The sequence below is a fragment of the Chelmon rostratus genome, chromosome 15 (genome assembly GCF_017976325.1).
Source record: "Chelmon rostratus isolate fCheRos1 chromosome 15, fCheRos1.pri, whole genome shotgun sequence".
In the NCBI taxonomy this organism is placed as follows: domain Eukaryota; kingdom Metazoa; phylum Chordata; class Actinopteri; order Chaetodontiformes; family Chaetodontidae; genus Chelmon; species Chelmon rostratus.
Genome location: NC_055672.1, coordinates 18400455 through 18417468, shown reverse-complemented (window position 1 = coordinate 18417468; position 17014 = coordinate 18400455). Strand labels below are relative to the sequence as shown.

Here is a 17014-nt window from a genome sequence, read left to right as displayed (position 1 = left end):
TATCACAGTGAGGGTACATGTCTGTTCCAACAGGCACACAGTCTTATAATCCATCCAATCCCCTCACTAAATATTTCTGTTGGATTGCCTTTATTGAATGAAATGGCTCACTTGTCTTTACTGTGAGAACATGACTTTCTGTGTGTTTGACTGTATGCTTGAGCATTTATGCACATGCTGTAGTGTTCATGCAGTCCTTTCAAACCTGTCGTCACACCGAGCATTTTGTTTCCTTATTGAACTTGGACAAGCTTGACAAAAAAACTCTCAGCACATGCTCCCCTTCCTGGACATTTTCCTCAGCTCTCAACTACATGTCTTGGCCTTCATCAGTGAATGGAGTGCAGTGGTCGTGGAGATGGTTCAGTTGTTCTCACGTTACCTAAGTTTGAAATTTCAGCCACATGATATGAGGATCACATCATCATGCTTGCGTCTGGGCAAATGGTTCAAGATGCAAACTGGGCTCTGGAAAAAAGCACATGGAATATATCTCAAGACGTCCGTGTGAGTTTTGAAAGCCTTAACAGGAGATGAGTAATCCCCTGGCCTGATCAGCACTGACACACCTAGAACAATGTTTCTACTATGCTCTGTGAGGCAAATGACAAATGACTAAAATACAATATACCACAACTGACATAAGTGAGTCCCACATCATTAGTGTAGTTAGTCATACCCGGACTACACTACCCAGCGTGCATCGGGACTTATGTGCGTGGACGCGGTTGGCTGACGTACCCACGCCCCTATACTCCCCTCGGAGTCCTCTGGTAAACTGACAGCGTCCACTGCAGTGCAACTCATATCAGGAGCTCCGCTCAGAAGTAAGAGAGAGGCAGAAGCTGCCAGAAAGCAAAACTAATGTCTGCTCACGCTAGCATGCGCTGCTGCTCCTTCTACAGACACAGCAGTTTAAGAAATGTCCGGAAACTCGTACAATGCGTAAACCGGGACATTGAGCGCCTGTACTCCAGCCCTACGCACAAGGAAAATCAGCTTGAACTTGGAGACTCGACTTTATCTGCGCCCAACTTCGCCTTGCCTCTGAAAAGCAGATCGAGAGAGGTAATACTGACTCCTACAACCTAGAAGTCACACATGGTGCTAAGGCATTTACTGTCTATGCCGTGATCAGAGGCTAGCTAATGGATTTATTAGCTAACGGTAGTTAATAATGACAAGTTGTGTCAGTGTGAACCGTAGCTATAACCTCTGTCCAGTTTAGGGCCTCATAAAAGCTGAAGGACCTAACGCTGTTAGATACTAAACATTAACCCACCAGGTTAATGCTACGACATTGTCGACACGCCGTTTTGTAGGAGGACATCAGCATTTTACTGCAGCAGTTTAATAGTTACTTCATGTGTCTGCCTAGCCGGTACTTGAACTCACCAGTGACAGGGTGAATGAACCAGAAAACATGAAAACATGTTTCCGAAGCATTTCAAAGGTCTTTCTGCAGCAGTGATGGCTGATGTTGAAGGAATTTTCATCCAGAGGACCAATGAGCTGAACCTAGTAGCCTCAGATTGCTGTCACCATGTGTGCAACACAGGAATATGCAGAGACGCATAAATATTCAGTGGCCTTGTTCTGTCATAAACCTCGGAGTGTTTAATCTGCCGCTGAGTCACGTGTTTGCCTTTGAGCTGGAAACTTTTGGCCCAGCAGCTGTGGACAAAGGTCATGAGCTACAGAGCAGCATCTTCAGTGTGACTGACCTATTGAAGCCTTTCGATGACTGCATACCTTTGTTTAAATGCAGTCAATTTATCAGAACAGTGTTTTGTAACTTGCAAAAACTATGAGTAGTTGAACTGTTTACTGGTTTAGGGACACACACATACACACAATATACTCTGATAAGACATGAGTAAGGACATAATAAACATAGAGCACACAAGGATCTTGAGTTTAATGCAAAATAAGATTGTAAAACAAGGCATACCAGTTCTGCTTCACCCTCTTTATCAACATTTTATATAAGTCATATCATTTCCAAAATGCCTTTGTCCTGCTGTCTTTATCCCCAGGAGAAGCTAAGAGAGGACAGCGTGCTGCCCTTTTCAGCCTTCTTGACTGACAACTTTGGCCGGAGACACAGCTACCTGCGTATCTCCCTTACTGAGAAATGCAACCTGCGCTGTGAGTAGATGTTCCCACTGTGACATATTAAAGATAACCTTAGTTGCTTTGGTTTTGCTTCCCTTGTGCTTATCCAGCTACTTGAAGACACCACACTCAGTAGTAGTGGATCTACTGCTGCTACTATCACCACCACCACCACCATCACCAGCACCTCCACAACTCTGGATGATATCGTTAGATTTCACTGATCCTCCTGGGAATGCAGTTTTCCCTCTCTTATAGAGGTCAAGGTCACCTGTAGAAAAGCATCTGGAGCTGTTTTGGAGTCAAAGATGCAGAACTTTTGTCATATGATTGCATAAATTCCAAACAAAGTGACACCTCGCTCCCAAAGAAAGAGGAAATGGCAGCAGAATATGTCAAGTGATGTTTTGAGCATGGTCTTTCTAAATGGAACGGCTCTCACTTGAAAGGGATAAGTCCTCTTTTTCTCAAGTTTTGTTTTGCACAAGTCTTGGTATTTGGATACATTTTGTGCATTTAAATGTAATATAATGCAAAATTGTATGCAGCACTAACAAACGCTCACTTAACAATAAGTTAAGTGAGCGTTTGTGCTTGTCTCTATGAAAATGTTGAGTGCTGTACAGCCAAGTAGGCCTAGCACAGGGATAAAGGGAAGGCACAGGAGACGGTCATCAGGCCAATCATCAGCCTATATCTAGGATATATAAGTGCAAAGTTTTAAAGACATTTTTGAAATAAACAAAATAAATGTTATACAGGTATGTTATGAAATACCGCACCTGGGGTAGATGTTCAAAAATATTCGGGAACTGGCTCAAATCAACTTGAAAACAGTGGGCAGGTTAAATAGCATGCTGTTTAAAAAGTAGTTCCATATAGCCGATCATGCTGGGTCAGATGGGTGCAGGTCAGAGAAACCTGTTCATCGCTAGTTGTAGTTTTATCTTGATAGTAAGGAACACCTGCTGATGACTCCTGATAACATGTCAATAGAAAAAGTTAAGTAACTCAGATAAAAAATATCTGAATAGAGGATCAGAACAATGGCATAGTCGTCTTATTTGACTTATGGTACTACAAGTGTGAGAGTTTTGTAAGGATAACTTAGCATTTGCATCTTGGACTTAACATTTTTTCAACAAATCATGTTGCTAAGTAGATCCACCTCTGTGGCCCTTTCACCTTTCAAGGTTTCAACTCCCAACCGAACCTCAAAAGCAGATGAGAACTCTGATAGGATAAAAGCATCTGTTGGCTGACAAATCACGTCTTTGGTATCTTGTTACCGTTTTACCGTCCTCCCATCTTCAGGTCAGTACTGCATGCCAGAGGAGGGGGTGAAGCTTACGCCACGGGCCCAGCTGCTGTCCACCTCGGAGGTACTGACCCTGGCTCGTCTCTTTGTGCAGGAGGGGGTGGAAAAAATCCGCCTCACTGGAGGAGAGCCCCTCATCAGACCTGATGTGCTGGATATCATCTGTAAGGAACGAGTGAAATGTTGAGCTGATAGGTCCTGCTTATTCCAGTTGGTGTTAAGGTGCATTGAGGTGTGCTGCCAGTCTGTCGCATTCATTCACTATAATTTATGTTGAAAGACGGGTGTGTCATTAAAGACTGGCGTTTTCTTTTCTTTTTTTTTTTAAGTCATAAAGCCAGGACTTGAAAATCTTGTTTGCGCTGTTTCAACACAGCATTTGGTATCCAAGGCTATCGATGATTCATGTGCTGTTGACTAGAACTGAGGTGACACGAGGAGAGAAAAGGAGAGAGGAGCAGGACTAATTTTCCATGCATGCCTTCAGATGAAGGGATACGTGTGGAAGGGAAAATTACATACACACTGCTGTGTGCTTAGTCCAATGACAAATCATCACACCACTTTAATTTTACGGCCTGAGCTGTAGATTAACCGGTGCAGCCTCGCCCTATGAGGGCCATGTTTTGTGACCAGTGCTTGTGGGAGCAACATTAAAGGGCATGGATGAATGAAGCAATGTGGTGTGACTGATTGTTAATGTCTCTGTGAAAAGAGGGCCATAGGTTGCCAGCAGCCCCATAAAGATGACCACTTATCAGTGTGTCATGTGACAGGCCACCAGTGTGACCTCACAGGACCCTCATTAACGCTTACCGGAGTGGATAGTGTGAAGTCAAAACATTAACTAGACTTCTGATCTTATTTGTTGTTTTCTGATAATGGGTTACAGCAAGTAGTTTATTTAAGATGTTGATCATATGTGTTACAGGGATGAGACGTGTGGTTGGTGTTGGATTCATTTTCACTGTCTTGGTGCATCCATAGCATCAGTAAAATGCTCGGGGGTTTGGTTTTGTAAAGCTTTCACATATTGATCATGAGCTCATCTTAACAGATGTTCATCCAGTAATTCTGTATTTGTATGTAAAGTCTTTAATAAGTTTTCTAGTAACTACTAGCTAGTTTGGGACTAGTGATTTACCAAATGGAGTTGCACCAATAAAACTTGTCTGAGCGAGTGTGTAAATCAGTTTCTAGGAAACATCTTTAGCGTCATCCATTCGCAAGCAGTCACCTGTGTAACCTGTAGCATCACAAGCTGTGGATGATGACTGCTAAAGCCAGCAGTTTGAGGAGACTTAGAAACTACCGATCTTCTGTAAATATAGGTGGTGCTTCCAGAGTTGGTAGTGTTCATGCAGATTACAGTGGGTGATATCCACTAAAGCTAATGTAGCTAATGCTATGAGGTCATTTAGTCTGACATTAACATTACACTTTATTATTTGGAGTATATTTTGTTATTGCAATACTGAATCACTTGAATACCCTTCAAGAGTCGCCCCAGTTTCCATCATTATTAGACATTTTCATATTACTACTTTTACTTTTCAGTCTAAAGAGGTCAACTGAGTTAGCTATGGAACAGTTACACGTGGCAGATACTTGTGTAAATATTTATCACCACAGTTTTCTCTCTGTCTCACTCGCTCCTTGTTCCCATGCTTCCTCTACAGCCGAGCTGAGGAAGTTGGAGGGCCTGAAAACAATTGCAGTGACAACCAACGGCATGAACTTGGCCAGACTTCTGCCCAAGCTGAAAGACGCTGGCCTTGACCTGATTAACATAAGCCTGGATTCGCTGGTGCCGGCCAAGTTTGAGTTCATTGTCAGGAGGAAAGGTACGGAAAAGTGCTCGACCCACGATGTCAGCTGCAAGACTTAAAGGAAGGTTAAGGGATTGAAGCTTAAATGTAATAGGATGTGTATTGTGTTAAAAAAGACAGTTATCTTAGAATGATAGTAAGCATTTGATATCGAGCTTCAGTGTGCTTAACTACAGGAGTGGCTGTGTTGGATGAAGAGCTCTGACGTATGTTATTGTTGCTGGAGTCATGACACCGTGTAAATTCGAATCACGCTCCAAACAGCTGAGACTGTGTCTGACTCTTATCTGTAGGAAGTCGTGTGGTTTGGTTATGCTGTTGCTGTTCTCTTCGTCTGTCTAAAAGTAGCAGTTGACAGCCTAAATCAATATTGTATATATGTGCCTATTGCCGTGGGTCAATCACTGTAGGTTAATGAAGGCTCTAAACAGTCGTGGAGTGGAGATGACAGCAGGGCAGAGCTCTGGGCGGTAGGTCGACACAGATGGACCGGCTGAGATCAGGAAATGAAGGAGAGAAAAAGGAGCAATGGCTGTACTGGAGGAGCAGGTGGAAAAAGGATAGTCTGAGCCAGTCCTCTTCCACAACACCTGATTTATTATGCCTCCCCGCTGGTGACAGCCGTGGCTGGAGGAGTTCTGTTTTCAGGTTGTCTGTTCGTCCTTCTGTCCCACTCTTGTGAACGCGATATCGTACGTGATACATTAATATATAGGAATGCCATGGAGGAATTTCTTCAAATTTGGCACAACGTTCATTTGGTCTAATTCTAACAAAATTTCACACAAATGTTCCATACTATAAAATGATGAAGTGGTGACATTTTATATCCAAAAGGTCAGAGATGAGCTGCAGTGACATCTTAATGTTCTGCAAAAACACTTTTCTGTCTGTTATTCATCACCATAACTCAGGAACAGGAGGCAGATTGTGACCATATTTCACTTATATGAGTCTGGACACAGTAAACTGCAGCTTGACTGCAGTAAATATTAGCAGATCCGATTAGATCTGTAGGTATAGCATGAAAGGAAGCTTGTGTCTTAGCCCTCAATAAGCAGATTTAGGATTTTAAGTGCAACATGTGTCATTTAATTGCTACTACGAGCATTCTAGATGACTAAACATAAGCCACAGCTCCTACAGAGAAACTTACCAGCCAGTCTAAATCTGCCTGGATTTGTGGGTTTTTGTGTAGATGAAAATAAATGATGAGTCTGACCTTGGCAGTTTGCTGTTAAAAAGTTCTGGCTGCTGCTGTGGGATTAGCTGGAGATGTTTACATATCAGGGGTCTGTCATCGAGGGCTTAGTCAGATATTAACAGGCAGTGAGCAGCGAAAGCAGAACTTATGTTGTGAAGGCTTTTGCAGCTGAAGCAGACGCTTATTGTGACCTGCATTATATGTTTCACATTTCACGTCCATCACTCCGCTCCAGTCTCAAGATTGTCTTGTCCTTGTAGTATGGTTCAATACAGTTTTATGGGAAACTAAAACTAATCACACAGTGTCTTGATTTGAATTGGTAGCGCAAAAAAAATATCAAGGTAGGATTAATGTGTTGCAAAATGTTAAGTTATCCAAGTTTGAGCATTTCAGCATCAGTTTCTGTGTGTTTTTTCCAGGGTTCCACAAGGTCATGGAGGGCATTGATAAAGCCATCGAAATGGGCTACAACCCCGTCAAGGTATTTTATCGAGAAAGGTTTACGATATTTTTGTTCTTTTTTTTAAATCTCTCTTTTATTTTATCTCTTTTGGAAACAACTTGTTATCCTAAAGATAACAACACAGCATCTCTCTGGAGGAGTTACAGACCTCAGTCTCCTTTAAGAAAAGTCTGAATCGCAGTTCATTTCTGTGTCCTGAAAATTATTCCTGAGTGGCGTCATCTACCAGTAATGGATGAATAATCTGTCAGGTGTATTTCAGCAGAATCTTCTACCAACTATAGGCTGTTTGAGGCAATCAATTACTGATGCATGCATCACCAGTTACTCATTTTATGTTTGCAGATGTCTGTGCGGTTCCTAATGTGTACAGCTACTGATGAGAGGAATGTTCAGCAGCCTGTTGTTGTGTGCTGTCCTCTGTAGGTTAACTGTGTGGTGATGCGAGGCCTCAACGAGGACGAGCTGCTAGACTTTGTGGCGCTGACAGAGAAGAAGCCTCTGGAGGTGCGCTTCATCGAATACATGCCCTTCGATGGTGAGTGCCGACTTCCTACAGCGTCTATGCAGAGTAATGCTGATGCTACGGTGGTTATCACTGGTGCTGCAGGTCTTAAATTATACAATTGAATATTTAATATATAAAGTTCATATAAGTCTATAATAATCAAGTAACACCAATGAAATGGTATTGCTTATGATATGCTACACAGTACGCTGACCCACGCTGCCTCTTCTCCTCTGTGCAGGCAACAAGTGGAACTTTAAGAAGATGGTGAGTTACCAGGAGATGCTGGACCACATTAGGCAGCAGTGGCCCAACTTAGAAAAGCTTCAGACCGGACACACAGACACCGCCAAGGTCAGTGTCTCCGACTGTTCTATATTTTTATTCAGAAGATGATTTATTTAGCATCCTCATGTCTCTGAAATACACGTTAGAATGATGCTGGCACCATTAAGCCTTGTTTAGGCTGGTGCATTATTTTGACACAGATTTGTCGTGCTGGATTTGTTGGTTGATCAATTTGTCTGCCAACAGGAAACTTAATCAACGTTCATGAATTCCTCTGAGAAAAACATGTGAAATGCTTGGAGTGAGAGCCAGATCAAGCACTTTGGTTTGACCACTTGAAACCATTTTCAAAGAACTCAGTTGTTTTACACTCTTCTCCGTCTTGTAACAGACATTTAAAGTGCCAGGCTTCAAAGGTCAGGTGGGCTTCATCACCTCCATGTCTGACCATTTCTGTGGCTCCTGCAACCGCTTACGCATCACTGCCGACGGCAGCCTCAAGGTAAAGCTACAGCTGTTCTCTGTTAATGAGGTGTGGTTTTGTCTTAATGTTGCACACACTCACTGATTTACACATATAAATAATCTCATCCTTTCTTTGATTTGGCACCATCCACGGTTGTGTTTTGTTACTCATGCCTGTCGGCCTTCTTTCAGGTGTGTTTGTTCGGGAACTCTGAGGTGTCCTTGAGAGATGTCTTGCGCTCCGGAGCGTCACATGAGGAGCTACTGCAAATCATTGGAGCAGCTGTGGGCAGGAAGAAGAAGCAACATGCAGGTAGAGTGTGTGCACTGGTATACTCTTATACTATACTAAGTTGTACTGGGACGTTATATCTTCCTTTTTGTGTCTTCAGGCATGTTCAGTATCTCCCAGATGAAGAACAGGCCTATGATCCTCATTGGTGGGTGACATGGCTGTACGTACAAACCTCTGACACTGCCACCATATCTCCTTATCTCGGCTAAATATAAATGTTAGGTGTTTTTGGTAAAGATTACTCGACTAACGCTCTCTTATTCCAGTAGGCACCACATCCCAAAAGCCATTTTCTTTGCCAAAGTCACAAGACAGCTTACAACTGACACGTACCTCTCTCCAACAGCAGCTCCTGCCATGGGCCATCCAGGCAGCAGGAGAGTCCTGAACAGAGGTGGTTTTTTGTGCCTTCCAGACTGTGCTCCTTCAGCTCCGGCAGCACATGTTTACTGCTCTGGAACCTTAATTAGTGGGGGTGCCCATGTTACATCACATATCAACAAAGAAAAACCTAATGCGACGGACGTTCTTCGCCGTGTAACACCACTTCAGTCCTCTGAGTTTAGTAATGGCCTCACTCTCACCAGCTGTCACGCTAAGACTTCAAGTATTGCTACACGCACAAATGTCATGAGCTACATTAACGAAGACTGTCTCAGGTACGCACAAGCCAGTGTTCCTAATGCTTTAAGGGGCCACTTACTCAGGATCCCAGCGACACCTATTTTTATGAATGCCAAAATACATCTTAAACACTACAATGTTAGACTGTGCCACAATCAGAGTTCCAGCGAGGAGCCCAGTGTCAAACTCAAACAGCCTGTGAGTGATCAGACCAAGTCGGACAACAGTCACCCGGATGACGCCACCGAAGCACATCTAACGCATACGGACGCCCAGGGCCGAGCCACAATGGTGGATGTTGGGGGGAAAGCCCCCACGCGTCGCACAGCCACAGCCCGCGCCACCGTCATGTTAGGCTCCACTGCCTTCCGGCTGCTTCGGGATAACCAGCTGACTAAGGGTGACGCCTTGGCTGTGGCGCAGTTGGCTGGCATTATGGCTTCCAAGCAGACTTCAGCCCTCATCCCGCTCTGTCACACGCTCCCCTTAGACCACGCCTCCGTCACCTTCGACCTCGATGAGCTGCAGAACGCCGCGGTCATCACAGCGACGTGCCGCACCATGGGCAGGACGGGAGTTGAGATGGAGGCTCTGACAGCTGTGTCTGTTGCAGCGCTGACCATCTATGACATGTGCAAGGCGGTGAGCCATGACATCATCATCACGGACGTTAAACTGCTCGGTAAGACGGGCGGGAAGAGGGACTTTCATCGTCACCCTTGACCTCCTCCCTCACTGATGAATCCAACGCAGGAAAACAGAATGAAGGACTTGTGAGCAACATAATCCCACACAATATGAATCATGTTATCCAAGCAGTCTTAATTTTAACTTAAATTATGCATTGCAAGTATTTTCAGTGTCATACCTGTGATAGTATGTCCTCTAACACATGCAGTATCTGACAAGAGTGCAACAAGTGAAGAGCATACAAGACATGTGAGGCTGCAGTGTTTCTGTTTGTCTCTAGAGGGCACCCAAGCACCACATCTGTTTGCATAGGTCTCTGCAAAGAACGAACTGAGGGCGACCTCAACACTAGCGACAGGTTGAATGCATTTATCTTTTATTAACTTACATGGACTTTAAAGAAAGTTCCATTCAGAATGAAGCCAAGGTGCCTGACCTGAAAGCTGAGCACAGGAGTGTGTGTCTCAGTTTCTTGATGATTTTCCCAGGTCTGCTAGGAGACATCAAGCCAGTGAAATATCACATCCTCTATATGCTCCTCTACTTACCTGCTCTGAGTCACTATGATTAATAGTACTATGAATGTAATGCAATTGTTGTGGTTCATTTAGTTGGATGAAATGCAACTTCATCATTTTGTAAGTGATGATAATTGGCCAAGAATTCACTCAAGCATTTACTGGATTTCATTTTAGTTTTTTTTATTTTCTTTCTGCCTCTTTAGTACACTAGAAGCTCTGGATATTTGTACTTGCACCACATTACAGTGGAGGATGATAGTAAGGGGATTTGTTTAGCTCTTGCTCTGAAATGTCCACTGTTCATGTAATGGGTGATAACACAAATGACCCATTGCACAACTTGAGTTCTCTTTGCCTCCAGAATGAACTAGAATGATTGTGTCTGTTGATTTGATTTCAGCTTAAAATGTAGAAATGTCTAAAAAGTCTTACTGTGTGGTGAAATAACAACTGATGCAGCCTCCACATACTGCATGTCACAGTCATTTAGCCAGTATCACCGTAGGTGCAGCCCTCTCTGGTCTGTTCTCACTGAATATTCGAGAACTAAATATTGCTCTTTTTGTATCATAGCAAATACAACCCTGATTCCAAAAAAGTTGGGATGGGTGGTAAACCTCGCTCCATTGTCGCTTGTGATTGACCGAGCCTTTCCAGGATGCTCCTTTCATACCCAATCATGATGCTATCACCTGTTACCAACCAAACGTGTTGCTGCATCAAATTTAGAATAAGCAGATATTTACAAAACAAATAGTTGATGAGTTGAAATATGAAATTTATTAGTAATATATGTATATTTATGCTGTTTTCAACTCATTCTGTTTTATTTACGTTTTATACCGAGTCCCAACTTTTTGGGAATCCAGGTTGTAGTACATTGCTGTGTGAGTTGCTGGAGGCCTGTGTAGCAGTTATTTTCCCTTTTAAAAATTAAAATATTCTATAGTCTTTCTCCTGTGATGTCTTAATGTGTCTGAAAGTTGAGCATTGTGTGATTCCACAAGACGTTTTCTGTCATTTACAGTACGTTCCATGGTGTTCTATTTGGTAATCAAAGAAAAAAAGAACAGGCATGTGATCCTCATACAAAAACTAACATACTAATTTCTCACACACTGGCCTCGTTCTGTCACTGGAGATCATGGGCTGATGATACTGTAAACATGTCCTACTAATGTTGAACAAAACAATATGAATATCTCTGTTTGCTGTGATGCTGCCGCTATTTTCTCTCACTTTTACCTGGATTTTTTGTTAATGGTGATCAACTGATCACTTAATTGTGGTTTCAGGTCTAATCTCTTTGTTCACGTGGGCTGTTACAAAGCCAAAACTGCAACGATTGGCTTCGAACTTACAATGAAATAATTTTTGTCAGACAGTCTCTGTGTGATATTTGAAACTCACTGAATGAATCTGTGCTCTCAGGCAAGATGACTTTTTGTACTGTTTGCAGCACCAGTCCAATGCCAGCAGCTATATATATAGCAGCTTTTGGACAGACTGACCAGTAATGAGTAACATATTTCCAAACTGGCAGTGCAACCTTAAAGAGATCTGACTAACGATACAACAAAATAAAAAAGAGATAACAGATACCATGAAGCTTTTGGGGTTAGAGGCTTGTGCAATAATAATTTATAACTTCAACAATTTCTATTTTGATTTATTTTATGTGTTGATCGGAGCTCTTACTATTATTATTAACTGTTATCAACTGTAAATGTAATAATAAAAGCTGGAAACAAATTAATTGTGGTGTAGAATATTACAAACACAGTAAACGTAAAAACAAAAATAAAACCATTATAATTATTAATTAATCATAATTCCAGAATAAGAAAATGGAATTGCAAATAGGTCAATTTAATGATCTATTTTTACTTAGGATCTAATCTATATTTATAATATAAATGCAAACGTATTTAACTGATTTATAATATTTTGATATATCTATTGATACTGATTGTAATTAAACTGTAAGACAGGATTAATTCTTATGCTTTGTCTCCATGAGCAAATCCACCTTCATTCATATTCATATTTAGTTTGTTTATTGTCAGAAAACCTCTGAGTCTGTGGCAACTGTCGGAAAAATACAAAACTTTTATTTATAATACCCAATTTCCCCTTAGGGATCAATCAAGTATTCTGACTCTGATTACAATTCAAGACAGATATTTAACATTTAAGTGCTCAACAACAGAGAAAAATTAGTGCATTGTGCGTTTACACTGCTGGCTGACCTGATGCCCTGGTCAGCTGAGGCGGCCTTCAGCAAACACACCTTGTGCTCTCTCCAGCACAGATCAGTGAATTTGACCAAAAACAAATTGCAGCACCTGCTGTGTGTGTATGTGTAAGGTAAGCATTCAGATTAGCTCTCAAGGTTCACATCCATCCACATTTCCACCTTCTGAGTCCTGCTTTGAGAAGAGAACTGGATGTCTGAATCCTACTTTTGTGCAACAGGCCCCAGGATAAGTTATTGAGCCTGGCTCAACCAATCCAAAACAACAGAGTTCAGGCTTAATTGGTTGCACAAAAGCCAAGCCAGGATAAGTAGACACGGATTCATGGATTGGTGAAACCAATCCTGGATAAGTTGCAGCACGCAGCTCCTCAAATACGGCCTGCTATCAATCACTGCTTCACTGATTCACCATGGCATCTCGTGCAGCATACAGCATGCTCCCTGTTGGAGCAGGAGATAATTATGGAGGCATATGAAGAGGTGAAAGACCAAATTAAAAAATAAGGAAACACGCCACTGCCATAAAACAACGAGAGAAAGCGTGGCTAATCATTGCAGATCGCCTGAATGCGTAAGTATTGCACAAACACACACTCACTACTCCACTGAAACCATCACAATTACAATCCAAATAGTTTATTAACATCCCCAAAAACGTAGTTGTATTCTGATAATGAAACAGCTGGAACTGCCAGTGAAATTGACTGCAGATGTGAGAGAAATCATGTAAATGCAGCTCCATATTTGCTCCTCATGCTCCTCTGTTGTTTCATTCATTATATGTGTGTGTGTGTCCTTTGTTAATTTTTTTTTATTTAATTTATTATTTTCAGATTAAACATGACTGGGCCCAAACGAACTTGGCAGCAAGTCAAGATAAAGTACAAGAACATCCTGCAGAACGATAAGTGCCCTGACAAATATTATGCATGTAAATACTTTGTACCCAGAGGGTGCCTGCACACATATTGTCTGTACTTATAGCAATTAAAAAAAAACACACACACAAGAAACCCCCCACCTGATTAGCAATGTTGTGGCAAAGTGGCCTGACTCAGTCCATGATTCCCGAATCTTTCGGTCCTCTGCAGTCTATCGGCACCTGTCACAAGGTGAGCCACATGACCTCGATTAATAGCCACTTTAAACATCAAGGTTGTGTCAAGAATGTCCCTCTGGGCTGTGTTCTCTCATGACCCGTGCTCTGCACGCCAGTTTTTAAGTTTTCCATTGCGTGTTGTCTTTGCCTGGTTTGTCACATCCTGTTTTATTTTGAAAGTTCATGTTGTGTCTTTGGGTTACTTTACTTCCTGTGTTTTCCGGCCCTTGTGATTGTCTGTCTACTGTGTTTCACCTGTGTGTCATTAGTGTTCCTGCCCTTATCGGGTCGTTGTCTGTGATTCCTTGTTGTCCACGTTCCCTTGCCATAGCCATAGCCATAGCCATAGCCCTGTAAGTGAGTGTTCTTGTGTTTTCTTTGTTCATGTCAGCGCCGTGATTTATGTGATTGTCTCCTTAGTTTGTCTTTGTCTTTTATTTGCCACTGGTCCTTTCAGTTTGTTTCTTGTCTTTGTTCCTGTTTATGCCTTGTTTTATGTTAGTGTTCCACCGTCTTTAGTGTTGTCTGCGTTTCCCTTGTTAGTTTGAGTTTCCATGCCATCGTCCTTTCATGAGTGTTATTTGTTTGTAATGTTAATAACTTAGTTTCTGTTTTCTTTTCAAAGTTTATAGCTTAGCCAATTTGTTTTCTTCATTAAGAGTGATTTTCTGTTTGACTACTTTTGTTATTTAGATTCCTGTTCCTCTGTTTTTAGGAGTGTATTTTGAGTTTTTCTCATCTAGCTCTTTCAGAAGTCAATTCCGTTTTCACAGCCCTTTGTGTTTTCCTCCTTCGGCAGTGTTTTCTGTTCTTTATTTTATTCGTTGATAGTTATTCATAGTCTTGTCCCTAGCTCTAATGTGTCTTGTGTTAATGTGTTGTCTTTCCCTGTGTCGCGTCGTTGTTGTGTGAACTCTGTTCCCCTTGTGTAACAGGGTCTCCCCTGAGTTTTAGTTGTCTTGGGTTTTCGTGTCTTGTGTTAAATAAATGTTTTTTCGAATCTACGCCCTGTGTGTCTGCATTTGGGTTCTACTCCTTAGTTTCCCTAAGTCCCCACTTTCCTGACATGTTCATGGGTTTATGGCTCAGTTATACAAGTTGATCCATAAAAGTCTGTATTACTCCAGTAGAGAACTGTCATTACTTTTGTTATTTTATGTGTTGACTGAGTTGTTCTTGGCTGCGTGGATGGCCTCTCTGCGGGCACATTTAAAATGTTGTATGAAATGTTCAGCATTGAATTATTGAAATTTGAATAAGGTGATTTTTGCTTTTGTTTGACAATATTAATTCTAACATTTATGCATCACTGAAAAAAATAAACCTCTGTGATCTAAAGGAAGCTTCAGCACAGGTGTTAGTGACTCATTACCACAACAATCAGTGAAGTTGACTCATGCACAATTCGACATAAGAAGTAATGAGTTTAAGATGATTCTTAAAGTCTTGGCTGGGTGTCGTACATGTACATTAACAGTTAAATTGCTTTTTTTTTCTACAGTGTATCTTTTCCTGAATAAAGACAGTTAGCTGCTCAATGAGGTGATAACCAGTTATATTTAGTACAAGAACAGATGTATCGTCATTATCACTGTCACTTGCCTTATTATTTCATTATGATTATCATCTAAAATTAATATTCTAATATTTCAAACTAGTTGTGATGCCACAAATTCACACTAAACATCCACACGAACAGAAGAACTTTGTCTCTTCAGCAGATGAATGTGAAAACAGCCTTTGACTGTCAGACTCTGCACTGTGAAGGTCAAACAACCAAGTGAAGAAACTATGAGCTAAACACATTGTTGAGTGGGTGAGGACTTTAAACAAAAAATGTCCTGACAGCTTTGGCAGACCAAAGAATTCCTGAGGTCGGATACTCTATTATTATTCCAGATGACTGAAGAGAAGCTATGAAGATGGGTGGCAGAGAGAGGTCGGCCAGCTGAAAGAGCTCCTCACCCAGAAGGACAAACAGATCAGCAGGCCAATAAAAAGAGAGAAGCTCGTTCCAGAGCTTACATTGACACCTTGGCCTCGCCGAGCAGCGCACAGTCAGCTCTGGAGGAAAGCAAGCTGACGAGTGATGCTGCGGTGGAGGAGCTGAGAAAGCAGCTGGCAGAGAAAGAGGAAAGCCACCGGAAGCAGCTCTCAGAGAGAGCAGAGAGCTTCAGGAGGAGCTCTCTAAACTCTCTGAGAGCTGGAAAAGGAGATCACTGCAGTGGCAGCAAGAAAAGAGAGAGCTGCAGGAGATGTCCCTCACAAAGGAAAAGACCTGGAAGAACGAGGAGGCAGAAATGAAGGAGAATATCCAGCTCCTCTCACAGGAAAACCACCAGCTGCAGGTATGATTGCTTATATTATCTTTTGGATTCTAACTGCTTATTTCAGATATTTCAGACCTTTAGAAGTGAAATTAAAACATGCTGTATTTCTCTTTTCAGGTGCTCTTGAAGAAAAGCAAGCAGAAGAAGAAGAGCTTCAGGAGCTCCCTCAGCCTTCATCCTCCGTCCTCATCCAAACCCTAACCCTGCTCTCCCTCCCTCCCTACATTTCCCTCTCCCTTTCTTCCCTCCCTTCCTGTTCCACTTTTCTTCAATTTTCTTCTAAACAATTTACTAAACATTGAAAAAAAATTACATACTTATCTGTCCTCTGACTTTGTGTACAGACACAGTATAAGATAACATCAGATGACCTTTATTGATCCCATGGAGGGATATGTACTTTTTAAATCATGATATACTGTACTGTCAGTAGCAAGCAAAGTATAAAAAAATTATAGGCTTATTCTACACATACCATAAAAACTATGGAGAAACCATTAAAAAAAAGATTAAATTGAATGAATATTTTATCTGGTATTCATGTCATATACAGATGCAGTAACAATTGCTGGGTATTGCTGTTGTTGTGGGGGGTGAAACAGTATCTTCTCCAGGAGCAGGATCGACCTGTAGAGCAGGAAGCAGATCGCAGCGCGAGCCCAACAGGTGTGCTGATATTTGTGTTGCTGTCATGCATTAAGTTGGTGATTTGCAGGTCGGATTGGGTGCAGGTGTTGTTGGTCAGGCAGGTGGGTTGGGTATCATGATGGGTGAATGCGGTTAAAAAAAAAAAAAAGTGTGCGTTTGCTTCTTAACTGAGGCACTCAAGGGCCCGTCATAATAGCCTGCACTGATTACTAACTTACGCCGCTGAGTACAGCTATAAGAAAAACTACATGACCATATAGGGAGTTGTTCATATCACTAGAAGTGAAACTTGCTATAGTAAGTGAACATGCATTGAAACAAGTACAGAAAGGCACGTTATGATAAACTATCAGAGCA

The 17014-nt window shown here is 41.8% G+C and overlaps 1 protein-coding gene across 4 annotated transcripts; it reads left to right on the top strand.

Annotated features, from left to right (window-relative positions):
• The first annotated feature begins 808 nt into the window (after positions 1 to 808).
• On the top strand, positions 809 to 12058 carry mocs1 (molybdenum cofactor synthesis 1). 4 transcript variants are annotated; one of them, XM_041954240.1, is made up of 11 exons: positions 809 to 1068; positions 2037 to 2148; positions 3430 to 3597; positions 5113 to 5277; positions 6889 to 6950; positions 7359 to 7470; positions 7682 to 7794; positions 8120 to 8230; positions 8386 to 8506; positions 8586 to 8633; positions 8838 to 12058. In XM_041954240.1, the coding sequence occupies exons 1-11, from the start codon at positions 865 to 867 to the stop codon at positions 9833 to 9835; spliced, it is 2214 nt and encodes a 737-aa protein (XP_041810174.1). In that variant the 5' UTR covers positions 809 to 864; the 3' UTR covers positions 9836 to 12058. The 4 variants fall into 4 exon arrangements, with proteins under 4 accessions (XP_041810174.1, XP_041810172.1, XP_041810176.1 ...); XM_041954238.1 differs by having other exon boundaries at positions 8835 to 12058; XM_041954242.1 differs by having other exon boundaries at positions 8586 to 8648; positions 8838 to 8976.
• Positions 12059 to 17014: the final 4956 nt, after the last annotated feature.

Bases quoted from the DNA above. Each gene is read 5' to 3' on its own strand.
- mocs1 (XM_041954238.1), top strand. From the start codon at position 865: ATGTCTGCTCACGCTAGCATGCGCTGCTGCTCCTTCTACAGACACAGC. The intron at 2,149-3,429 runs GTGAGTAGATGT...TCCCATCTTCAG, and splicing joins TGAGAAATGCAACCTGCGCT to GTCAGTACTGCATGCCAGAG. The intron at 7,795-8,119 runs GTCAGTGTCTCC...GTCTTGTAACAG, and splicing joins GACACACAGACACCGCCAAG to ACATTTAAAGTGCCAGGCTT.